Source organism: Prionailurus bengalensis, chromosome B3 (assembly GCF_016509475.1).
Source record: "Prionailurus bengalensis isolate Pbe53 chromosome B3, Fcat_Pben_1.1_paternal_pri, whole genome shotgun sequence".
In the NCBI taxonomy this organism is placed as follows: domain Eukaryota; kingdom Metazoa; phylum Chordata; class Mammalia; order Carnivora; family Felidae; genus Prionailurus; species Prionailurus bengalensis.
The window spans coordinates 135,230,133-135,255,586 of NC_057355.1; the positions used below are offsets into that span (position 1 = coordinate 135,230,133).

Genomic DNA, 25,454 nt, shown 5'->3' on the forward strand with positions numbered 1-25,454 from the left:
AACTCTCGATTTCGGCTGAGGTCACGATCTCACGGTTCGTGAGTTCCAGCCTTGCATCCGGCTCTGTGCTGACAGTGAGGAGCCTGCTTGGGATTCTGTCTCCTCTCTCTCTCTCTGCCCCTCCCCTGCTCACTCGCCCTCTCTCTCAAAATAAACTCTAGGAAAAAAAAATACAAGTCTGGGAAAAAGCTGTATAGTAAGCACGAAAAACTTGTTCTCTGACCTGTTGGCAAAGAGTAGATTCCAGAGGCCGAGAAGGCTCTTGGAGGTGAAGCAGGGAGCCCCGGGAGCCCCCGACAGCCTGTCCCATAATGCCAAGGCTGTCCAGTGAGAAAACCAGGACTCCGTTCTCTGCCATCTCATTTTATTACAATCCTGTCCGTGTGTTCCAGAATGAATGGCTATTCAATACACAACCGAAAGCGCTCCTAAAACTGACCTTGTTAACAATCCCATTTTTCCCTCGGATTAAATCAAAAGAAAAAAAATAAATCTTAAAAAAAAAAAAATCACCAAGTTTAGTATATCCCAGAAAGAGCACCTTTACTAAACAGAAAACAAAACGTGTCAGGAATCTGACCAAATACACAAAAGCAGCAGGTTAAGATTCCTGATCGAAAAGAAGGACTCCCAGTGGAACATAAATAGATTCCCCCTCAAAGGACATATATCTCACAGGGGCGTGTACATACATATGTAATATATTAAAAGAAATTTGGTTTCTACCACAAGAAGTTATTCAGAAATAATAAATCAATATCTCATCTGAGACTGGGGAAGTGGAGAGGCTGTACCCCACTCTTGCATACACCTCCCCTCTGTACACTATGTGCACTTGCTGGTCGGGGCTGGGGCAGGGCCCTCTCTCTGCCCCCAGCCCCCCAGCCCCAGCAGATCCAGTGTTTACTGTAGAGAAGTGAGTCAGGGAAGGCAGGTCTCCCCGTGGCCCCCGAGCCCACCATGCAGAGCCCAGGAGCTGGCTGCAGGGGGACGGGGATGGGGGGGGGGAGGGGCCAAAGCCCGAGGCCACTTGCCACCTGCCTAGAAGGTCACCTTAGCCCTGGGGCAGAAGGGGATTGCTTCGGACACCAGGAATGGCATGGCAACACCCCTGATTTTCAGCAGCAAGCCTAATTCTGGGGTCCCCCCACCAAGGTCCTCAAGATCTTTGTAGTTTGGCCAGTCTGGACTTCTCCTAGGATCAAACGGCTTTGGGGAGAGGGAATGGAGTTTCCAGAGCCGCGGGGCGGGGGCTTGGCCACGTGAAAGTGTATCTGCACGCACGCACATACACACACCCGTGCCTTAAGAGAGGTTGACGAGTTGCAAATGAGTGTTCTACCGGGACGTGCTCAAATAGTGTCTGCTTCAATGGTTCTGTCACTGCATTCTGAGTGTCCCCGTCAAGTGTGGATCTGTCCGAAAACTCTCAGGTGCCGGAAGCTACAGAAGACACACACCTGGGAGTGTAACCCTCGCAGGGCTTGGCACAGTGTTTTCATTAACAGGAGAGACGCACAGGAGCCCCCGTCCTCATTCTAAAGCCCTTTCCTGGCACCACAGGGGCAGAAGCAAAGGCCGTCGCCGCCAGAAGGGGAGTCAGTAGGTTCAGGGTTCAGGGGCCGCCGGTCCGGACGAGTCACACGCAGCCGTACTCGTACCACACCGTCTGCTGGTCCCCGCCAGGCTCGGGGGACGCCGGCGTGCTCTTCAAGCTGCTTCCGCGGCTGAAGTCCTCAGGGGCCCGGCTGGCGTGCAGAGCCAAGTCGGGAGACCTACCCGGACTCTTGGCAGGGAGGCCCTCGCCGTGGCCTTGCCTCGGGACCCCGTCTCCCTCTGAGAGGCCGAGCGCCCCCCGGACAGGGGCGATGGTGGCCGCCTCCCCCGAGTGGGGGGGCGTCTGGGGTTTGGTCCTGGTAGCCGGGGCTGCAGCCGACGGAAAGTGCTGGGGCTGGGAGCTGCTGCCACAGGCACCGCCACCTCCGGAGGCGATGGCCGGGGCCGTGGCAGACTGCTGCAGGGGGACCAGCCTCTCCTCCTTTGGGGGAGCCAGTGAGAAGCGCCTCACGTCCGGGGGCCGGCTGCGGGGGGCTGGGCCTTGACCGGAGCCGCCGCAGGTCTTTCCCGCAAGCGGGGTCCGCTCCCGGGCCAGGCTGTGGGAGGTGGGGGGCGTGGGGCTCTGCAGGACGTGACTGCCTGTTTCTCTGCCCCCTGAGGTGGTGTCAGGACCCCCCAGCTTCTGAGGGGCCTCCTGTTTGCAAGCCTCTGGCCCACTGGCCCGGAGAAGGTCGGCCGAGGCCAGGCTAAAGGCACGGCTCAGGGATGCACTCCGGCTGGCCGGTGTGTGGGACGTCGGGGGCATCGTGGCCTGCCGGGGTCTGCCCAGTGACAGGCTCTGGGGGGGCTGGGCCTGCCTCGGGGGGGCACTGGGCGGGGCCTCGGCCTCGGCAGGTCTGGAGTTTGGCTTCACGTACTGTCCAGGCTTCAGCAACTTCCCTTCAGGGGTGTTGACAGGCATCTTGATGGTAGGGGCCACGAAGCTGGTGGGCATCTTGGCCCCTTCTCTCCTGGCAGGTGGCCCCGGCTGGCTTCCAATGGCCGGGAGACCGCTGGCCTTTCTGAAGAAGTCGCTTAGCAGGTCATCCGGGCAGCTGGGAGTGTCCTATGGGGAAGAGAGGAGGAGTGAGAAGTGGGCCAAGGCCCCGACAGGTGCTCCGACGGCCCTCCCCACCCCAGGACGTCCCCTGGGCAGCACAGGTGGCCAGGACTGAGGCTTCCTGCCCCCGCTAGGCCTCTTTGAGGCAGAGCATCGCCCGTGCCCCACACACACTAGTCAAGACGGGGAGGGGGCGATACACAGAACACCAGGGAGAGAACCCCAGATGCCACTCCGGCAGCTCCCTAACTTCACAAAAAGAAAAGACCTCCAGACATGGGAAGGACTTCCCGCAAAGCTCATCCAGTCTCTGGAAAGGTCAGGGCTGAAAGCCCGACCACAGCCAACTGTTCCAATCTGTTCTCGCTTTCCTACCGTGCAGGGCCGAGGGAAGCTGACCGGCAGGGCCGCACTTTTCTTTTCCCGGTCAGCCCACTGTGCTCAGACACATTGCAAGGGCTCTGTGTGTGGAGCCACAGAGGAAGGGGAACAAGACCAGCTCCTGCAAAGCCAGAACCCTCACTGCCACTCAGACCACTCTCCACATAAGAGGCAGGCACAGCGGGGGTGGGTGGGAGCCAGAACGGCAGGCTGCCTGGTAGGACAGGGTGGCGGGAATGGGGGACATGTGACGACCCAGCCCGCCAGACTGCTCCGCTCAAGCCACCGCTCCCTGGCTGGGCTTCCCCGGGCCAGGGAACTGGTGCCCTCTTGCCACCACTGTGTAGGCAAACAGAGCCACCAGAGGCCCAGGTCTATTATGCCGCTCAGTAACTTCAGCCTCCTGTCAGCACCTCATGGCCTGGACGAGCCAAGTGGAGGTTCCTCCTCGGGCTGATGGACACTGCAAAACCAGGCAAAGAAGTGCATTCACATGGCAGGTGGGAGTCAGGCACTGAGGGCTGAGGCAGTCCGACCCTAGCCTGCTGTGAGCTGTTGGGGGGGGGTGGGAGGGGCCAGTCTGCAGGACGGGGCAGCAGCTCAGAAGCCATCTGTACCTGCCAACAAACTGCTGGCCCACGGAAACATCTGGATGCTCAACTTGACAGAGGCAAAACCTACTGTTTTATGCTAGTTTGGAGCCACAGGTCTCGGCTGAGCACGCGCTAAGATCTTCAGTCATTAGCAGGGACAGGAACCATTTATCGAGTGCTTCCTGAGTGCCAGACACTGTGCTAGGAACCACAGGTTAATCACCAAGAAAACCCAAACCTCCCTGAACTCTTGAAGCAACGCTGCGAGGCTGTTTAAGGCTGGATTAAAACAATCTTGGGTAAGGAAGGAAGTTGAAGCCCCAGGGGTCTAACAGGTCCCACACCCGGAGAGCACAGACCAGGATTAACACCTACTGCTGGCTGACCCCAGCTGCTGCCTACACATGGTTAATCCTGTGATGCGCACCTGCATGGGGCCACCCTCTCTGGCCACCCAGGGAGCCCATTTTGAGACACTCCCTTGCCAGCATCAGGGAGGTGCAAGCACGGACGGGCACACTGTGACTTCTCCGGACTGGTCGGGGGAGGGTGGGAGAGGTCAGGTGCACCCTAGGCAGGCAGAGAGGTGAGGGTGGCTCTCCAGGGCCAAACATCGGCTTCCAACACGGACTCTGCAGTAAGATAATTTTGGGGTTGTTTAGGCTGAAAAGGGACAGGTGATGATATGGAGCGTGAGGAACAGGGACTACCAGGGACAGGTCTGAACTGAGGGGGGAGCGGCCCTGCCCCTTGAACAGGACCCACCCCCGAAATCTACAAAAGGAAAGGAAACTCACTGCGGTAGGTATATAGCCGGAAAGGGTCGAGAAGAAAGTCTTCCAATTTGCAGGCACCCCTGCTTTCTGGACCATTCTCACTTACTCCACCGGATAAATGGAATCCGGCTCCTCAGCGTGTGATGCCTGGACACACGCTGACAGCAAGAGCATCCTCTGGGAATCCAGTAAACACGCAAATTCTCAGGGACCCCCACCTCAGACCCACGGAGTCAGAAGCTCCAGGGTGCAGCCTGTGTCCTGGCGAGGCCGCCAGGAGAGTCTGGGAACCACTTGGCAGACCATAAGCTTCCTGAAAGCAGCAGGGCTTCTGTGTGGTTTCTCCAAGTCCTAGTGCACAGAGCCAGTGGTTGCCGGACAGAAACGTAAATGAAGGGACGGCAGGGGCCATGTTTTCTATTTCCTTCCAGTGCCAACCACAAGACTCGGCACCTAGCAAATCTATGAGAAAAGCTTGCCAATTAATGGTTTGCTCTGATTTTCGAGAGCAGGCACTATGCACACTGTGTAACATGTAGTAGGTGCTCAGTAAGTATCTGCTGAACTAATACTTAGTGTTTCCACCATGGCCTATAAGGTGGGTCATAGAGTTGACCATGTGGCTAAGGAAAGTTCCACTGTTAAGGGGAATGAGACAGAATCATGGAAGCATTAAAAATCCTTACAAGATCTCAGGGCACCTGGGTGGCTCAGTCAGCTGAGAATCTGACTTGATTTCGGCTCAGGTCATGATCTCAGGGTCATGAGATCGAGCCCTGCATTGGGCTCCATGCTGGGTGTGGAGCCTGCTTCTTTCTCCCCCTCCTTCTGCCCCCAACCCACTCATGCGTGCACTCATGCATGCTCAAAAAACACAAAAACCCTTACAAGATCTCATTTGCAAGAAAGTATACTTCATCTGTTCAGTAACCCAACTGCTTACTTGACTGAAGTCAGGCAGAGCGTGTAAAAGGCACACGTGTAGCTTCAGGAAAGTTAAACAGAGACACTGGCAAGTGACAGAGGAGGGCACCCCAACGCCAGTGATGTCTGGGGGTCAGAGCTGCAGGATGCAGGCCAGCAAACTACAGCTGGAGATCAATCTCGGTTGGCCACATGTTCTTGTATGGCTTAAGAGCTAAGGAGAGTTTTTACATTTTTAAAATGATTTTTAAAAATTTTTAAAAAGAAAAGCCTTACGTGACACGTGAAAATTAAATGAAATTCAAATGTCAATACCCGTAAGTTTTGTTGGAAGACAGCCATGTCCATTCACTGACAGAAGATCTAAGGCTGTGTCCTTACGAAAATGGCAGAGCTGAGAGGTTGCGATAGAGACTGCATGGCCCAGAATGCCTAAGATATCTACCATCGAGCCCTTTTCAGAAACAATTTGCCAACCTCTGCTGGTGGAGGCTCGGGGGAAGTGGGTATTCGGGGCTCTGCCACAAAAGCTGCTGAGACCCTAGCCCCACCAAGTTGGGTGCCGGCCATATCCCGAGAGCAGCTCCCAGTGGTGGGCACATCCCATCCCTACCCTCTATGCTGGCAGCAAATTCCTGCCTGCTCACTTCACAATGGAGAAAACAGGCTCCGAGGTCTGGGGCCGGCTGCCAGTGCCCAGTGGCTTGCTGACCAGTGGGTTCCCTCCCCCATCCAAGCCAGCTCTCCACCCAGGCCACACCATGCCTGGCCCGGCCCGTCCTTTCTGGGACTCTGCTGCCAGGGTCTCGGCCCCCAGTGCCCATGTGGGGAAGACAGGCACTCTGTGTCCAAGCCCCGGGCCACTCACAGGGGTGGGGGAGCGCCGGTTGCTCTCCTCCAGAAACTCCTCCAGGGTGACCATCTCACTGCTCGGCGAGGCAGAGCTGGGTCGTCCCCCAGCGTGAGGCTGGCCCGCGCCCCTCTTCTGGATGCCCTCCTGGGGGAGAGGCCCGTTCCGGGGCGGGGGGCACTCATGGCGGCTGAGGGCGGCGCGTCCCGTGGTGCTGGCGTCCCGTGGCAGAGTGGCCGTGTCCCGGCTGGGGATCAGGTCTTCACTGCTGAAGCTCTCGGACCTTCTGTGGAGCTGGTCAGAGGAACCTGGGAGTGGGGGCGGGGCGGTACAGAGGGACACGCGTGAGTCTCCCTCGCCGTCTCCTCTGCCTCCGGCGGGCTCTGTGCTGCCTCGCAGTCACCGAAAACAGAGAGAGCCCTGCCAGGGCACCCAGGCCACACTTCTCCCAGCTGCAATTTGGATGTTAAGGACGTTTTGGAGAGCTTCAGAATTTCACTCTGGCATTTAAAAACAAAACTCCTTGAGATAAAAGTGGAAAGCTTCTGGTAACGTTTAAGCTATTATTTAATATTAGTAGCCTGAAGGCACCACACTCAGTAGGTCTCATCCATCCATGTATTAAAGGATTAATCAGCACCTGTTCCACGCTAGGGGTCTTCCGGGGGCTGATCACGTGCATGCGAAGGGAAAAAAGTTATCTGTGCAAAGTTTCCAGGCTTGGGACAAGACACATATTCTTTCCAAATGCTCAGAAATGTTAAGACAGACGATACTGTGCACTATAAAACGAAGTTAAAAAAGTACAGAAGAATCAAAGTCCTCCCACTATGCTCTCTGGCCACCAGACAGAACTATGGTCAGTACCCTCACGCTACAGATGACGTAGCTCAGATTCAGAGAACGGGGGGCAGGGGGGCGGGCACCCAGGGCTGGTCTATGGGGATGAAGGGATTCAAACTCAAATCCGCTCAAACGCCCAGGTGTGTGCCTCAAACAGCATGATGTGGACTCCACTGGCAAATGTCCGATGAGGCAGACAACCTTGTGAAGATGACCACTTTGTTGTGTAAAAAAAAAAAAAAAAAAAAACAAAAAACCAAAAAAAAAACACGAGCCCAGAACCAAAGCCCCCAATATAACGAAAAGCGTGCGGAAGCCAAGGCTGACCGACCTTTCAGGTTGAGGGGCGAGCTGTCGCTGGATGCATTTCGACTGCTCTCCAAGCTGCCTGGTCGGGACACTGAAAGGAAAGGACACTCCGTGTCAAGGGCCAACGAGCAGGTAAACCCCAGACTGAACCACCTGACCCGAGAAAGGCCGCAGAACAAAGCACATCCACGTCAAAGTCCAGGCAGAGGCCCTGAGGATGGATGGGTGCCGGGGTTCTCTACGTTCCCCCACCGGGAGCGCCAGCAACTTGCGTGTGAGGCATGGCATCCAGCAAGTGACCCAGAAACGACAGGTAGCGTTTTTATTAGGTCTAGGGCTAGGACTTGAGACAATTTTGTTAACAACACGAATCACACACGAACGCTAGTCCAGGAAGGAGACCGAAAGAGAAGGGCTGCTCAGGGGAAGCTAACGAGAGGAGAGCGCCCACGCCTATTATTACATAGAGCCTTCTGGAACACATGTGATACCTGGTGGGGGTAGAGACAGGAGATGACAGGGTGCACACGTGTACAAGGGGGTGCGTGCCTGCGCCCAGGGGACCTTCCCTTTGCTGATCCACGGGAGTGAGTGCGGGGACCCTGAGGAGGGGAGGGAGAGTGTGCTTTTGCTTTTCTTGGCTGTTTGTGGCCCTTCAGCTCCTTGCTTCCTCTGCCTCAAATTTCCATCTACCCCCAAGGGAAAAATCAGCCATTCCGGTGACAAGGAACTTGGAGACAGCAGCTCTCCTGGCTGCGTGAGCCTGCCTGAGTGTGTGCACAAGGGAGCTCAGGGTGGGGAGCGGGGGGGCAGGCGGGGGGCGAGCCCGACTGCAGGTGGCGGTGGCTTCACCGCTGCAAAGGGCGGGCTGGCCCTCCAAGGCCGGCAGACCCCCGCTCTCCTGGTCCACTCTTCCAGGAGCTCTGCCGGCCTGCCCCACACCACTTTGTTTGTCCTGCCGGACCACGAACCCCTGGGGGACAAGAACTGCCCTTCTGTCATCCCTGCATCCACCTCAGCACGCAGCTGGTGTCGAGCCGAAGGGCACGGAGAACCGAAGATGCGCAGAGGTGCTCTGTTCACCGCGCCCCTGGGGAGAGTTTGCTCTTGCTTTACTGGGTCTATAGGGCGTCCAGTTCCCAAGTGCTGGTGCGCTCTGCAAATAGCAGGCATCTGGAAAACTCTTACTAGCAAACAGGGTTTGGGGAGGAGCCAAAAAATCCGCAGTTTTCACCAACAGTGTAAAAGCAGAGTCCCCTCTTTCAGAAGGAAAAATTAAAGAAAATGCACGTCTTTAAAAAGGAATTAAGTTTTGGGGCACCTGGGTGCCCAGTCAGTTGAGCAGCCGACTTCAGCTCAGGTCATAATCTCACAGTTTGTGAGTTCGAATCCCGGGTCGGGCTCTGTGCTGACAAACTGTGAGCCTAGAGCGTGCTTCAGATTCTGTGTCCCCACCGCCCCCCACCCCCTGCCCCTTCCCCACTCACACTTTGCCTCTCCCCCCAAAAAAATAAACATTAAAAAAATTTATAAAGGAATTAAGTTTCATTCAAGGAAAACTGTGACACAAATCAACAGGACCCCAAAGCACTTTTGTTTATTCAACCACAGCATTGAAAACTGCTTTTCCTTCTTTCTCCCCTGATAAGAAAAGCTCAAGGAATCAGAGTGCTTAGGAAGAAAACCCCTCGGTTGGTCAGCCGCTGGAGCACCAATCTGGCTCCTCAGTGCCCCTAACAAAGCACCGCGGCCAGTATGTCCAGGTGTGGCACCTCCCCTCGGTGCAAAGACACAAGGGGCCCGGGGCGCCTGGGTGGCGCAGTCGGTTAAGCGTCCGACTTCAGCCAGGTCACGATCTCGCGGTCTGTGAGTTCGAGCCCCGCGTCAGGCTCTGGGCTGATGGCTCGGAGCCTGGAGCCTGGAGCCTGTTTCCGATTCTGTGTCTCCCTCTCTCTCTGCCCCTCCCCCGTTCATGCTCTGTCTCTCTCTGTCCCAAAAATAAATAAACGTTGAAAAAAAAAAAAAAAAAGACACAAGGGGCCCTCGTGTCAGACTGTTGTGCCACAGAGCATGTCCTTCCACTCGTACAGAGCGCCAGCGTATCTGTATGAACGTCCGCATCATAAGACACTGAAGACAATGACGGACGGGAGACAACGCTATAGCCCCTACACTTACTGTTGATCACTTCCCAAGTAGCAGAGTTCACGGTGAGCTTTCTGATTTTAAGAATCATTTCCTCACCCTTATAGGATTTTTGTTTTTCAAAACTCACCAAAACCCAAAGCAGCTTTTAAGTTTTGAGAAAGCTGGTATGATTCACTGTTTCCCTTCTGCAGAAACTTACAATGTCTCTACATCAAATGGCCAAGGGCTTCATCAATTCCTAAGACTAGTACAACTTGGAGCTACTGTCGACAACTGAACTCCAGGTGAGGACAGTGAGGGACCTCCTGGCACTCAGTGCTCCCCGTGTGGGTCACCACAATGCCCTGGCAAACGTGAGGGGCACCCCAAAGCAAGGGCAGTTGGAGCCTGTAGACGCGGGATACTTTAGAAATGGTGACTTCCGGGGCGCCTGGGTGGCTCAGTCAGTTAAGCCTCCAATTTCAGCTCAGGTCATGATCTCGCGGCTCATGAGTTTGAGCCCCATGTCAGGCTCTGTGCTGATAGCTCAGAGCATGGAGCCTGCTTCGGGTTCTGTGTCTCCTCTCTCTCTGCCCCTCCCCCACTTGTGCAGTCTCAAAAACAAACATTTAAAAAAAAAAAAAAAGAAGCGGTGACTTCCCTGTCCCTGGAGGTTATGTAAGCAGAAGCCACATGCTCAGGACCCTGGGGAGGGCAGGAAGGAGCCTGGAGGAACTGCGGCCCCTCTCCATCCTCACGTCTACCCATTTTGTATGTCGGACGTCCACACAGGACTGGGGTTGAAGGAAAAGTACTGCAGATGAAAATGAGTCTGAGACCCCAGGCACAAGGCCAGGACGCTGAGCACTCACCGTACTGCCTGTGGTTGAACTCCAGCTCCAGGGACGGGTCACAGAGGCTGTCATCTGAGTTATAGCCTATGGTGACAGTAAGGTCATCAGTTATTAACGCAGGAGTTTCTGGAACACTTTGAAAAACTACAGACTCTTAGTTTAGGAGAAAGTATACTTTTATTTGCCCTTTGACCCAGCAATCCCACTTCAAGGAATCAGCTCTGGAGAAGGGTTGGCTGAAAAGACTGTGTGATATGTGGCCATTTAATACCAATTAAAGTAAGAAAGATCTCCATGATGTATGCCTAGGTGGAAAAAAAAAAATCAAGGTGCCATTTATTTTTGCAGAAAGAAGCACCAGGAATTTCAACGAGTACCGAAGGAAAAAGGGTATCCAGAGAGTGGTTTTGGAATAGAGTTCAGGGGACGGGGGCAGAGAGGGGACCTCGAACACTGAGAATACCTCCTCACATTATTCAGGTTTTTGAATCTATATTATGTATTTTAAAAACAAGGTTAATTTATGAAGAAGTCTAAAACTGAAAACAGAACAAACCTCACTGCATGCAATTGTTAACAATCACACAGAGAGAAACATTGATCTGTTTACATTTTGAATGTAAAACTCTACGTGTGCATCCTTAGTGAGATGGAACTTAGAGAGTAAAAAAACTATAAAGAAAATACTGCTTAGCGGATTTACTTTAATAACACTGGCATAACTTTTTAAACCATTTACCACATATTTGGGGGGAAAAAGATAAGTCAATGTTTTAGGAGACCAGATTTCCATGTAAGAAAAGGACACACAGATATGAAATCAAAGAAGGAAAAATCCCTGTAATGTTACATTTGAATCGGAAGTATTGACACAAACTTATAACGTGTCCCATCTTTCTCTACTCAAAGGGCCAGAAGCAATGGCAACTCTGTAGCGCCCAGATCTTGATTATTAAGTTCTGCTCTAGGGGCGTCTGAGTACATCGGTCGGTTGTCCAATTCTTGATTTTAGCTCAGATCATTGTCTCACAGTCTTGAGACTGAGCCACGCTCAGTGTGGAGCCTGCTTGGGATTCCTTCTCTCTCCCCCTCTGCCCTTCTCCCTTGGTTACATATACACGCACTCTCCCCCCAAAAATAACAAAACAAACTGATAAATTCTGTTCTAAAAGGAATCAGATTTACTTAGAGAAATGGCTGACTCTAAGGGGGGGTTTCCATTTGAAGCTGGCTATTTGCCCAATGGCAGTCAATACTGAGGAGTGTGAGTACAAGTTGGCTGGGAAGCGCGTGGCTAGGACTGGGTCTGCAGAGGTGACCCACCTTCCTGCAGGCTCCACAGGTGTAGGAATGGCCAGAGAGGTTTCTAGGCTCTGGTTTAGGACTGGGATCCAGACAGGGCCCGCGAATTAGTCTGAAGGGCTGGACTTGAACCGCATAGGTCGCTGGAAATCCGAGGGGAGATGGAGTCCCGGCTCCTCCCTGAGACTAGGCAGGGCTTCTGTACCCCAGGCCCCAGGAGAACGGGGGGAGACTGCTGACAAGGAGCCTGTCCAGGCTGTCCACCTAGCATGTGACACCATCCCCTTGACCTCCACCAGCATGAGACTACCACTTCCAGTGTCTGGCCAGGAGTAGAGAAGGACCACCTGCTCGCCCTGTGCCCACTCATCTCCCCAGAGGTGTTCATGAGCTGTGAACAAGGTCGTGAAGCTAACCCAGACGCGCCTTAAGGGTGGGGACCCTGTGCGCTTTGCCTGTCAAACCAAGGTTCTGCACAGCCAGGTGGTATGGTGGTGGGGTGGTGGTGTAACAGTAATTCTTCCCAGTTCTCTCCAATTTCCAACACCCCACAGGCACCCCTTCCAGCTGTTGCTTCAGATATTTTCATATCTCTAAACTATAAGCAGGATGTCTTTTTCAGTCTTAAGCTTTATCTTCCTGTTTGTAGATTTTAGATTTCCAAGTGCTTTTCCCCCCAACTGCTCTCTTTTACAGCATCCTGTTCTTGTTTCATGGGTAAAACCACCTCACTTATCTCGGACTCTATTAATGACAGGCATTTCAAAGCTGTCACCTCTGTGCTGTTTACTCTGTGGCCTCGTATTGGTTTTGGTCGCCCTGGCCAGAGGCTCTCTTTAGGTGTCCAGGGATCCCTGAACTTCCCTAGGCCTCACTTGGCAAGATATGACTGAGCTGTTCTGGTGGGAATTTCTCAAGCTTATCAGATGGCTCGAAGAACATTTTAATCTCATGTCCAGAGGTGTGGACATGTATGGCTCCTGGCACCCAGGGAGAAGTTCAGTTTGTAAGCCCCTCCCCAAATCCCCTTGTCCTCAGTTTAGGAGACCCACTCTCTAATCTACTGAGTGGACCTCCAGTTCAGAGACACGCTCGTGTTTCCTCCATAGAGAATAAACCTCCAAACTCCCACCACGGTGGAGTGAGGGCGTTGCCTGCATTTAGCCCAAACTCCAGTTCACCTCCCTTCTGGAGCTACTGGGTGCCACCACTTCCTGAAAAGTGCTGGTGAGAGCGGCTTAGGATCGGGCCTCTGGATGGTGAAGTTGTCTGCCCTGAGTCACACGGCTGGTAGGCAGAATCCATGCCTTTGTGATTTCAAAGCTTGTCTACAGCTTACCTGCTCTGCTTACCACCTCATAGCCTGGGGTCTTTCGGAAGGACCCTGGGCGCTTATCCCTCTTATTCTGGAGGGGCCCACCACTCACCTTTGGTGCGGCCTGGGTGCCGGGAGATGGGGGTGGAGCTGGAAGGGGTTGTAGTGATGGCTGAGGTTGAACAGGTCCGGGAGCTCAGCTCCGAGGGCCAGGGTTTCATGGCTGGGTCGGCGGAGGCATCTGTGCGGTCAAGGCTGCCTCTGTGCGGGGACCCCTGCTTTGGTTTTAGGTCCCCAGGGCCTGGGGCAGAGAAGGACATTGAGAAATGGGGCTGCAAAAGCCCGTGCGAAGGCTGGGCTGCCACATTGAGGTCTAGAAGCAGGGACACCAGGGCACACGGACCACAACAAGACAGAAGCTGGGCTGTGGTTTCAACAAGAGGGCGCAGGCTGCAGGCCTATGTCGGGAGGCCCAGAGAGGCCGGCCCTGGCTCTACAGATGGGTCCTACTGCAAGCCCTGAAAAGCTGGGAGAAGACAAAGAACTCAAGACGATCGACACACTGTTGCTACAGGTCCCACATACAAACTACGGGGTACACCTGCTGTATGTAACTCCAATGACTGATCTAAAAAGATCCTCATAACTTCCGCTCAAGATCAGTCAAGGCCTGCAGCCAAGGTTCCAAAGGCCCAGGATGTGCATCCTGTCAACTGGCTTCACTGAGGATTTGAAGATGTTCACTGCCACGCTGACAATGTAAGAATTCTTAATTTCTGTTAAGAGTCACTTTTACCTTGCATCTTGTGCTTTTCTGCAATCGCTGAATTTTCTACCATGAACACATACTCTTATTATAAAACAAAATCTATGTAAAAATATTAAAAAAGAAAAAAAAACCCTAACTCATTCCAACTACCTAACAGTAGGAAAGGAGATGGGCTCTCTAAATGGAAGGTAACACGAGTGCCGTTGGAACTACTAGGAGCAGGAGGACGTCACCGTGTCCCAACCCAGGAACCCCGTGGCTGGAGACCCAGAGCCAGGGCCCTTCCGTGGACCTGACCCCACCGGCCCCTCAGCCACTCGAAGTCTGGGTTCGCTGGGAAGTTTTCAGTGCCCAAATCTTACAACGTGAAACCAAGGCAAAATTTGGATTCTGAAAGATACCCTTGATGAGAAGCAAGATTCAAGTCTGGTGGAATGAGTCGGGACAGGCATCCAACAGGTGCGGTTAAAATGAGCGGAGGGGAGGTGGAGATGAGCAGACAGCACGAATGGCAGAGAGACAGGGCGATTCCAATGGCATGCTGGCGAGACAGAGTCCTGGGGGACCAGGAGCACGGTGGCCCGGGGTCCCCGAGGCGGAGCGTGCAAGACGAAGTCAGTGCCACTTTGACCGACTTCAACAGCTTAGTAGGTATGTATGTAATTTTATGGTTCCCTTGTTTTTATGCTGATACTGGTTTTCCACAGACAGTACTGATAATAATCTTTCCTTTTAAAAATAAATTTAAGTAGCAACGCTGAGTCAGTTCAAGGGAAAACACGGAAGTAATCATACAGGTGATTAAAAAAAAAAAAAATGTGGCAGAACTCAAGAAGACCACACAGGAATGACGGAAGACAGCAAACAGTGCAGTAGCTAAAGGCCTCTATCGACCAGCATCCCCCCGCTCTGGGCGTGACTGGTGTGCTGATGGTCTTTCTGTCCGCTACCATTTTGGCTTCCACGTCCAAGAGGTCAGAGAGCTACCACACAGTCATAAAACTTCATTCTGGGCTGCCCTCTGGCTTGGCAACATCGATCCAATTATACAAAACGCTTGAATGGAGCAGTAAATCCTTCAAAACATAGAGTACATCTAAAAAGGGCCTTGTCAGCAAAAGCCAACAATTCGGTGCTCTGACAAAGGAAAGGGCAGCGGTTTTAAATTTAGCTGCTTAAAAATAAGTCTTAAAAAAAAAAATCTCACTTGACAGAGGCCGTATATTTTAGGAAGCAAAGCGACAACCGACCAGTCCTGCTTTACACACGGGCATGACATAAGCCTGCAGGTGCGAGAGAGGGGAAGGCAGCCCACGGCCACCAGACTTACTTATTAGCACGGACATCCTGGCCCAAGGACCTGTGCACGGATGTCCCGAGGCTCCCCTAAAACTGTGCTGCGCTGGAGAAATGGTCCAGAGGGTGTGACAACTCATCTTCTCTTTTGAAATCAGAATCCACGCTGGCTACTTTAAGTTTGGCTTGAACTGGGGTTGGGAAGGAGGGGTCCACTATGGGTCATCTGGCCTTTAGGTACTTTTTGTTTGTTTGTTTCTTTTTTGGTTTTGTTTGAATTTCAGAAATGAAGGAGGATTACGTGATGAAGACACATGATACAGGAAAAGGATTAGAAATCTCCAATTTCTGAAAAAGGGACAGGCTCATTAGGAGAGGATGGGATGTCAGAGGAAGACCAGAACCGCAGGCGTTTAGACAGAGTTGGGTGGGCCGTTGGAGACTTGTCTTTGTCCTTGCTTTTGCTTCTCAAAAAGGGACTCTTTTTGCGCTGAGTTGCTAAATTGTTATTCCCCGGAATACCCAAGAGAGGAAGAAAAGAAAAAAAAAAAAAAAAACAAATAAATCAAATGAGTAACAACAAATGACTCTAAATAAGCTAAATGTAGTCAGGAAATCAGAATCCTGTCCAACCCAGGAAAGACAGAAACAATACCCATGACAAGCCCAGAACCAGGACTCCGTGAATCATTTATGCTCTGAGTCAATTTAATTTCACCGGCATCTTTGTGCCAATGCTTCACTCTGCACGTGAGGAGAACTATATACTGCTCAAGGAGCCAATGGCTGAGACGTATTTCAATTTCAAAGTGTTAAATTATTAAATAAGGATGTTTGTTAATTTAGGACCCCGCTTCTCTCACTCGTCCATTTTAATGACAGGCCCCCTGATGATGTGGCGCTCACTCTACTCCTGTTCCTGTTCAAAGGCTTTGGAAACCCCTAATGGTCTGTTTCTGGCCTGGTGTCATGAACAGTCTACCCTCAAGTATTCACCAGTAACTCTGTATATCTACAATAACCTCTTTTGCCAGTAATGTTTAAAAACAATGAAAATACCACTTTTTGTACCAAACCCCCTGTCAAGAATTATTTCCCTTTCGATCTCCCGCACAACCTCTACCCCAATCCCACACTTCTTGGCCTTTAGAGTCTTGTCAGAGCAGACACTCAAGTCTTACTTTCTGAACACGTCCTATATTGACACAGCTGATTTAACCAATTTCTCATTTTTCTCATTTAGGATTAAAGCAATATGGGATCCTCGGTTATTTCTTCCTCCACAGCGCCACCTGGTGGCCAGAATAAGGGACCTCAGGTTCTGCCACACTTCAGTTCAGCATCTTCGGGGACCCAAATGGCTTTAACTGCACACAGTGGTCAAGAACTCCAGCTCGCACCCCGACAGACGTGGATCCCAGTTCTACCACCGGTTACACTGGCAAGGATTTAATTTCACCAAGCCTCACTTTCTCATCTCTGAGGAGGGATGATTAATCGTGCCTGCCGGACGTGGTAGTTAGGACTCAAGGAGACAGGTAAAGCATGTAAATTAGCTACAGGGATGCCGAGCCCAGAGGAAGCACCCCACACATGGCTGCCACTATGAATAATTTTCCCTGACCTGCTCGTTCATGGATCAGCTCAACGGTCTGGACCAGCCAAGCACTTTTTTTCCTCTCAAAGTTTTCCTAGCTCATTAGATGGATGGTAGTTCACTAAGTCAATTACAGAAGAATACAAGCGGAGGGGATAAAGGTCAATGGCTTTAAATGGCCAACATGAAACCGGGAGGCAACAGGGCTCCTCTAGAAACCAAAGTTAGGCTTCCTTATCTCTTAGCTGCACGTGAGCCTTTCACCTAATCTGATCTGTAAAGAAGGGGAGGGAGGCAAGCATTTGTCACCAATGTGTGCGCGTGTGCACGTTTTTTCTGCATTCAAAAGTGACACAACAGGACCTCGCAAGGTGAATGTCCCCCCCCAAAAGGCTTGTGCACGTGCCACACTCAAGAGGCAGCTTGTCTCCGCCAGCCGTCAGCAGCCGGGGGCACAAAGGTCTCAGGCCTGGTCTTCAGACAGTCCTAGGGTCCTGCATAAACACTTACATTACTAGCAAGGTTTATGGGTATGTAATCTTTAATCACCACTTAAAAGTAAATTTGAAAATATAACAACGTTTCATGGCCACTGCCGTGTTTGGTTGATTTTAAGACACACATTTCTCCCCATTCCTTCCCATCTCTGAAATCAGGACACAGCTCCGATGGTGTCTGAAAGTCACCACTGGCCAGGGGGTACCACCTCTGATAAAATGGTCACTGTCACTACCAATTTATTTTGCTCCTGTTTTCCGTTTACGTCTGGGCACAGCAACCTAAGTCTTTGGAAGAGCTCTCCAACAAGAGTATAACAAAGTTTCTGAGTGGTAAGGCACTGCCTCTTCTGATTGCCAGTCTTTTTCTTCCCGGGTGGCATATTAAGTAATTATGCAGTGTAGAGCTGATAGAGTCTTAGATGTGATGAAACACAGCATACACAACTAGAACTCCATTTCAGAACCTCTGGCAAACTCCAAATGACAGGCCTAAGTACAAGGGTAAGCTGTGCCCCATGGCTGGTAGGACTCAGGGACTTGACTGAAGATCTAATGTGCACACAGAACACGTTAAACGCACTTGGGATTTCCCTACAGGAACAGCTCACACTAAATCTTTGACATGTACAACCCCAAAACATATACTACCGAGCCTGTCTCTACAGCACCTGCGTAACTATCTCTGTGGGTGTCAGACCCCCAACCCCAGAATACCTGCTGGGCGATGGTTCTCATTCTAAAATAACAAAACTGTCATGGGACGAAGCTGCTGACGTGGATGTGTATTTTCTACCTGGTTGCTAACATACGCGAAGAGACACCCTCTCCATGCCCCTCCGCACATGCGTGCACATCCATGCACCGTCTCTCATTCCACCCTCGAAGCACAGCCCTTCGGAGCATCCCCTCCAGAGCCTGGCTGCAGCCTGGTCGGCCACTCGTACCTTTCCCCACAGGCCCGTTGAGGGGGTCCTGCTCTTCCGCACAGTTGGAGCCAGACGGGGCCGTCTCGGGGTTGTCTGGCTGCAACCGGAGGGGCTGAGAGGCAGATGGCGTCGTGGGGTCTGGGGACTCCAGCTGCCAGGGAGGGCTGTCTGCGGTTGACTTGAGTCGTTCTCTGGAACCCTCTTTCTTTGGTTTGATGAGTTTGACTAAGGCTTTGGCTCCAATCCAGTGGTTTTTCCTAGTTACGAGCAGATTGTTAGAAGGACAAGGCCAACCCGCACTGTCCCTCCAGCAGGTCACAGGGTGGGGGGCCCTGATGGGAGCTGGACTTTCCATAAGCCTGGAAGCCATTGATTTGGGGTTCAGAATGGTGGTGCTCTTCATCACCATAATCATTAGATTTGGGGCCCAGGGATGGTAGAAATGTGTATTGTGGCAGAAATCCACACTAGCCTCTTGGGAAAACAGACTTCAAACACGGCCACTGACTCTTGGTTATCTGTGTGAAACCAAGTGGTGCTGTGCTAACCTCATCTGTGTTCGCTGGCAATTTTTCTGTCAAAATGCCATTCTGGAACAGAGTCATGGACCTCTTCATTTTCTGTTAAAGTTAATAGCGAGTGAGGTGAGTGGACATTCTTCTCCCAGTCCCTGGCACAGAGGAATATGGGAGAGCAGGAGGCAGGTAGAGAGAGTAGGCCGTTCAAATTAAAACCAGTGAATTTTAAGAGTAAACGACAGAGTAGCAGCTGAATGGAAATGGGGGCATCCTGATATAACAAAAAAACTGACTCTGAAACTAGATAGCACTGTGTCTACACAAACCACTCGGTCTCCTCATCTGGGCCTCCATTTCTCTGTCAGAGAGAAGGGTGAGAATGAGGTTCTGAAATTCTGTGGTTCACCAGAAGAGCCTTGAGGCTTCATGGTGATTCTGACTTTGAGGCTGGGCTGGGACAGGACACGGGAGGGCTGGCTCAGGGGTCAATCCTGACGGATGATGCCGGCCCTGCTGGGAGACTGAGCGGGCCCCACAGCCAGGGGGCTGCTGCTCCCTGGAGAAAGAAATATGTTTGTGAAGCTGCCCTGGGGTTCAGGGAGCCCAGAAGAATTTGTGTGAGGCCCAGGGGTTCCCGTGTTCACCTGCAGGAGGTGCTATACCAGCTTCCTTCTCCGAAACAGGAATGTGATTTGCAATGTCCTGCGAAATCCTGAGACAAAACCTGACATGGCAGCCATTTGTCCCATTTTAATGGCTCCAAAACCACAGACTCTCTGCCCCCTTGAAAGGGCTGTGGCTAAATTAAGCCCACGTCTCATCACAGTCAGCTGGCATCCGCCGTCCCTCACAGGACAAGCCAGAGCACAGGGGGCGGGGCCAAACGTCTAATTCCCCTCTGTCACGGGAGCGGCCTGCACACGGGGCCTCCACAGAGCGGGAGGCATGGGCTCTACAAGCTGGGTGCTGCTCCAGACGGGAGCAGTTTCCACCCCACTCATGAACACGGACATTCTCTGCTCTAGGTCTAAGTCACAGACACCTCCATCAACTCACTTCTTGGGAGCAGGGTCATAGAACTTGTACTGATCCATGATTTTCTCCTCCAGTTTTTCCTTATGTCTCCGTAAGGCATTTAATTTGTCTCTGTGAAGAGAGAGGAAAGGGGGGCTATCAATTCAGTTTTAAATAAAACACGTGAATTTACTTCATCAGCCCAGCCTGGGACCTTTTCTGGGATTTGGACATCATAGTGTCATGACCCTCATGATCACAAAGCTGGGAATGTGCGAATGGAAACGTCTGGCATGAGTCCAGGGAGCCCCGCTACCTTAAGGAGCCATGATAAATCACCTAGGGTCTGGATGCAAGCCGACTCAAGGGAGCAGACTCCTAACCATCTGAAAACCTGCATGTTTCTAGAAGCTCAAAGGACTTGGCGGCCAGGTCTTTCAGGACACTGGGCATTCGGGGGTGGGCATAGCACTTGCAAGTTAATAATACCTTTGGTGAAAGGGGAAAGGTGTGCCCTCAGCTAGTCAGTTCAGCAAAGTCAGACCTCTGACTTGGACCTATCCCGATGCCGGTTCCTGAGAACATTCCACGAGGGCAAACTCAAAAGCTTCCGGGGCCAGAGAAGGAGCAAAGCAGGCCTAGAAAGAGCAGGGGGAGCGGTGGGCACGGTAGCCCAAACAGATGGCCACTAGGCAGGGATGCATGAGGCCTACAGGGCAGACCCGCCAATGTTTTCAGAGAAGCCAGAAACTTAGGTCATGAAGCAACATGTCCTGATGTCTAACTATTGGAGATCAGTTCACATTTTCAAAAACACAAAAAGGATCAAGACCCGTCTGGACCCTGGGGCTGCCAGAGGGCACTACTGTGCCCTAGGCGAGTCTGGCCTTCCTGATATGAAGGGTGTGCTTCTGGTTTGCTTTATCTCAGGAGTCCCAGGGGCGGTGCCTTCTACACGCACTGCCCACAGGCTGCCACCTGGGTCTCAGCAGCCATGACAGCTTGGAACCCTGGTCTCCTTATTAGAAAAGGAGGCCTCTGAACCAGAGACAGGTACACAGGCCTCTGTTGTGGAGCTGTAGGGGCTCCATCCGAACTAAGGGCTGAGACAACACTGTACAATGACATCCCAAGAGTGACAGCTTCGTGAACCTCTGGCACCCACCAGGAAGCCCCACTCTGCTCCCAGCCCCTTTGGCTTGATGTCTGTGTTACTCTTCTGTCCTCACTGCCATGCTGCTCAGCCTTCCTCTGTGAGCACTTCCGTGGCTGTCTGGCCCCACAGATGCACAGTAACTCCCTGCGAGCGGGCACTGCACCCCTCCCAGGGCCCAGAACGGTGCTCTCTGTTCAGTGCAGGCTCTGGGAAGCTTGCTAAGCCCCTGGCATTCCGCACTCTCTAATGCAAAACCACCATCAAATCATCCCCCTTGGATACCAGGCTCTTACTCTTCTGGTTAGCACCTACCCAACCCCCTGCTGGCATTTTTTATCAGCTGGGTTACAGACGGCCAACTTCCGTCATTCCGATCTACCCTAAGTTTACAGCGTGGTTTTCAATGTAAACCATCCTCCAGTAGGTGGCGAGCCACCTCTATAGGATCAAAGCCAGAAAAGTAACGAAGCAGCGTCGTTATGCTGGAGAGCGGGCCCAGTGCGGCGGCATTCACTGTGATCACATCCCTCTGCCAGCCAGCTTCGTCTTGCGTTCCCCACACTGGCCAGCCAGTCCCCCCTCATGGGGAAGGAGAGCCCACCCACCACAGCACAGAGTGGTGAAAATCACCCCAGATCCATGAGATGGATCTCGGATTACTCAACTTCTAAAGCATGAGGTTTCCAGGACCAGGGCTCCTCCTCCAGACCTCTGTTTCCTAGGCCCTGCTAGACCAGCATCCTTTCGGATGATAGCATCCTTCCCGGCAAATCCAAACTCACAAGCTGTGCAGAGAAGCCTTCCACGGCTGAGTGCCCACCTCCTCGTCCAGGCTTCTTTCCGTGCACATTCCCTGCACCCAGAACACTGCTGGGCTCCACCTTCAGGTTCCCCACCTGCCCACCTTCCATGTCCACAAGAGAACCTCATCTCCCCACCACGTTGCCTTCCATGAAGCTCAGCAGGTGCCCAGCACGGAGGTGCTCCTCGCACAACCCCCCACCCCTACCAGTTCCTGGCCCCCAGGGAATGGATCTGTGCACCCCATGGGGCCCGTGCCAGAGCTGGCACTTCATTAACACCAGCTGAGGGAGGACAATCACAGCACAGCAACAACCCACTTTGCGACAATCCAGGGGAAAACAGACACAGGTGACAGAAAGACACCAGCTATGGCACCTGTGCTCAGCCTTTCACTTGGATTCTTCCCTGAGGTATTTCTCACCGGCACTGTCATATTTTTAAAAGTGAGCTTAATTCCAAAAGCAGATTCCAAAGCTTCTGGTGGGGGTACTGCCTTTGAAACACAAACAAAAGCTAACCACCACCACTTACAGAAACCCAGAACCATTCCAGGGAAGCCAAGAGAAGGATGTGTTGGTAAGGTGGTCTGTCCCCTTGCCCTCACGACACCAACAGGCTCGGGGCCATTCCTTGTCCACAGTGTCACAGGTCCTGGATGGGGCCCGGGAAGCTAGAACCTCCCCCTGCCCTTTGCCTACAGGCGTCATTCCCACACGTGCCCTTACATGTACTGCTTCTGCTCCTCGTGGTACTGCTCCTTACTCTCCATGTTCTGCTCTAGAAGCATCTGGTTCTGCTGGCTCAGCAGCTGGATCTGGCTCAGGAGGTGATGATTTTCTTCCTCCAAGTTTCCCTTGAGACGGGAGAGCAGCTACAACACAGATCAACAGCGTTTCAGACACTACGCAATCCCGTGATTCCTCTGCTGGGAATGTGGCTTCCAAGGGAAGGGCCACGTGCACAGGGACGTGCACCCCTCCCTCTGCCAGCGAGAACCTGCCAGGACCAAAAGAGCCAACGGCATGGGAAGAGCTGAACTCCTTTTGCACCTGCCCTGCCCAATCTGGCAGTCACCAGCAACGTGTGGCCACTGAGCTTACAATGCAGCTGGTCTGAACGGAGGTGTGCCAAAGTACACGACAGACTGTGAAGACTTAATGATAGTAAAAAAAAGAACATAGAAGATATTTTTTTGGATACATATCGAAATGATAATGTTTTAGATATGTTAGCCAAACAAAACATACTATGAAAATTAATCCCACCTGTTCTTACTTTTTTAACATGGCTACTAGAAAACGTTAACATGTGCACGTGGCCTGTGCTTTATTTCTGGTGGGCAGCTCTGCTCTTGAAGAGGGTCAGCACACCTTTTCTTCAAAGGACCTGACACTAAGTATTTCAGGCTTTCCAGACTGAAAGGGGGGTCGCCTGTTGCAAAGCTTCGACTCAGTTGCTGCAGCAGGAAGTAGCCACAGACAAAATGTAAGCGCACCGGGTGTGGCCATGTTCCCATAAAACTGCCGACAGACATGGACATTTAAATTTCCTATCATTTCTGGGGGGCCTGGGTGGCTCATTCGGTTAAGTGTCCGACATCAGCCCAGGTCATGATCTCACGGTTTGTGGGTTCGATCCCCGCATCGGGCTCTGTGCTGACAGCTAGGAGCCTGGAGCCTGCTTTGGGTTCTGTGTCTCCCTCTCTCTCTGCCCTCCCGCGCTCCCTCCCTCCCTCTCTCTCAAAAATAAACATTAAAAAAAATTATCCTTAAGTTTCTTATCATTTCCACTTGACACAAACTGTTCTTTCGATTTCTCCCAACCACTACCACTGTCAAAGACATTCTTAGTTCATAGCCGAATGTATACAAACAGGCAGTGGGCTAGATCTGACTCATGGGCTGAGATCTGCCAACTCCTGCTTCAGAAGATCAGTATGGTTGATGTAGCAGGAAAATCCCAGGCTTTGGCTTCAGACAGAGCTCCATTCCACTACCGTGGACCTCAGTCTGAGGTCTCCTCCGAAACCCTAAAGAACCTCCCTGTGACAACACAGCCTATGGTGGCTGAGACTTCCTCTGGCTTAAAGTCTGGCCCCCACCTCCTCCACATGCCCCTTGCCCCAGCCCAGGGGGCCTTGAGGCACCTGGGCCTTGGTTTCCTCAACTGAGATGTCCCACAGGGCCACCACGAGCTCGAAGGAAAAGGCCTCTGAGAGGATTTCTGGACAAACGAGAGGCAAGAGGAGCTGTGTCCTGGGGATGGTGCCATCCATGGGGAGGGACCCACGGATGAAGTTGGGGAGGGACCAAGTGCTCTCCCCTGCCCAATCCACTTTGGTCTTATCTGTCGCGGGGTCTGCTTACGATTTCATTTGAGATGGTTTTGCTGTCTAAGAAGACAATTTCCAACCTAGTGCACCAAAAGAGAGCTCTGCTCCTCTGGAAACCCAGGCACTCCTGAGTAAGCTCCATCCCAGATGCCCCGGGATACAGGACCCGGAGCCAGAGTCAGCCATTCACGCCATTTCTCGGGAACAGCGTGGATACTGAATTGCAAGGACGAAAGCGTAGACACAGACAAGGGGATGGAAATAAGTCTGTGTTCTGCTGTCCCCACGCATGTCTCTGATGCTCGGGGAAGCACAGGGCAGATGGAAAGGTGTTTTCTAATACATCTCTGCCAATCATGGTGTCTGTCTCCCTTTTAAATGCCTCAGTACCCTCTCAGCCCCTGTACCGCCTTCCACAGAGTCTTCGGATGCCGATGCCAGCGCAGACCCATCGCAACCCCACTGGGCCCAGGGCTGTCCACGTCCTGAGGCCTCACCTCGCAGCGGTTGTCCAGCTTGGTCAGCGAGATGTCCATGTTCTGGTGCTGCTCCTTCAGCTCGTCAAACCGTGCCTGCCAGCGGTTCAGCTCCAGCTGTGAGTTGTTCAGGGAGGTTTTCAGCTCCTTGGTGTGGGCGTGCAGCTCCTCATACTCCCCCTTCAGCTGGTGGTGCAGGAAATTGACCCTGGGGGTGGAGAGCCACAGGCCAAGAGCTGAAGAGCTGTCCCTGCTGTGCAGCATTACACAAGATGATAGCCTCTCTGGGCCTCAGTTCTTTCACGTGTAAAATGAGAGGCTTGAACAAAATCAGCAGTTTTCAAACTGCGTCCCTTGGGGTTCTACAAGGGTCCCCCTGGTGTCCTCGCCCTGGGCTGGGGGGACAGAGCGGGTAGGCTCAGACACCTGCTGCAACAGAGTATCACTGCTATCATGTCTTTTGCCTCTAAAGCCTTGGGATATCTGCATATGTACTTGGAAAAAAGGGTTCAGTAGTCAGTGTGTTTTGTTTTGTTTTCTGGAAACACAGAACCAGAACATTTTTGCGTCTGGCTCTTCTTCCCAATTTGAAGCTCCTTTCTAACTTCAACTCCTGGGGTAAATAAAATATGAGATGCCAGGGTTTTACAGAAACCCACTAAAATTATCATCATCATGATAACTATTATCTAACTGGGATTTCTTGGGGGGAGATTTGGATCAGAAAGTTCCAGTCACTGAAGGCTCATGGATTTCATTTGGACACAGCTGTGTCTTATTTGGCCCCGCACCCTTCTTTTAAATGGATCAGTGTGCCAACATTTAGAAACTTGAAAGTCTCACATCAATACTCCAATGTCCCGTTTCTCTTAAGAAAAAAGCATAAAACGGAAAGATGACCTGGTAGCGGTGAGCCTGCCTCGTGGCTGACAACCTTCAGCCGCTGTGTTCTTCCCCACGTCACTGTCAGGCCTATCGCCGACACTCCCTCACCCACGAGCCTGGTCTCCCAGGGCACAGGACACACTGCAGTATGTGGCCCCGGTGCACATTCATGCAAGGACATGGAGACGAAGCAGCTTTATACGGTCATTGTGGTAAGACTGGATTCAAATCCTGACTCTGCCATTAAGTGA

The 25,454-nt window shown here is 52.3% G+C and overlaps 1 protein-coding gene across 2 annotated transcripts in view; it reads right to left on the bottom strand.

Annotated features, from left to right (window-relative positions):
* Positions 1-350: 350 nt before the first annotated feature.
* The window catches only part of CCDC88C (coiled-coil domain containing 88C), a 129,398-nt gene continuing 104,294 nt past the window's right edge, over positions 351-25,454 (bottom strand). For both annotated transcript variants that reach the window (XM_043556849.1, XM_043556848.1), the window contains exons 22-30: positions 24,340-24,526; positions 22,236-22,381; positions 19,593-19,682; positions 18,037-18,275; positions 13,043-13,231; positions 10,332-10,397; positions 7,355-7,423; positions 6,199-6,488; positions 351-2,662 (exon numbers count right to left, since the gene is read on the bottom strand). In XM_043556849.1, the coding sequence (XP_043412784.1) occupies positions 1,640-2,662; positions 6,199-6,488; positions 7,355-7,423; positions 10,332-10,397; positions 13,043-13,231; positions 18,037-18,275; positions 19,593-19,682; positions 22,236-22,381; positions 24,340-24,526 (2,299 nt within the window). In that variant the 3' untranslated portion in view covers positions 351-1,639. The remainder of the gene's footprint in view (positions 2,663-6,198; positions 6,489-7,354; positions 7,424-10,331; positions 10,398-13,042; positions 13,232-18,036; positions 18,276-19,592; positions 19,683-22,235; positions 22,382-24,339; positions 24,527-25,454) is intronic.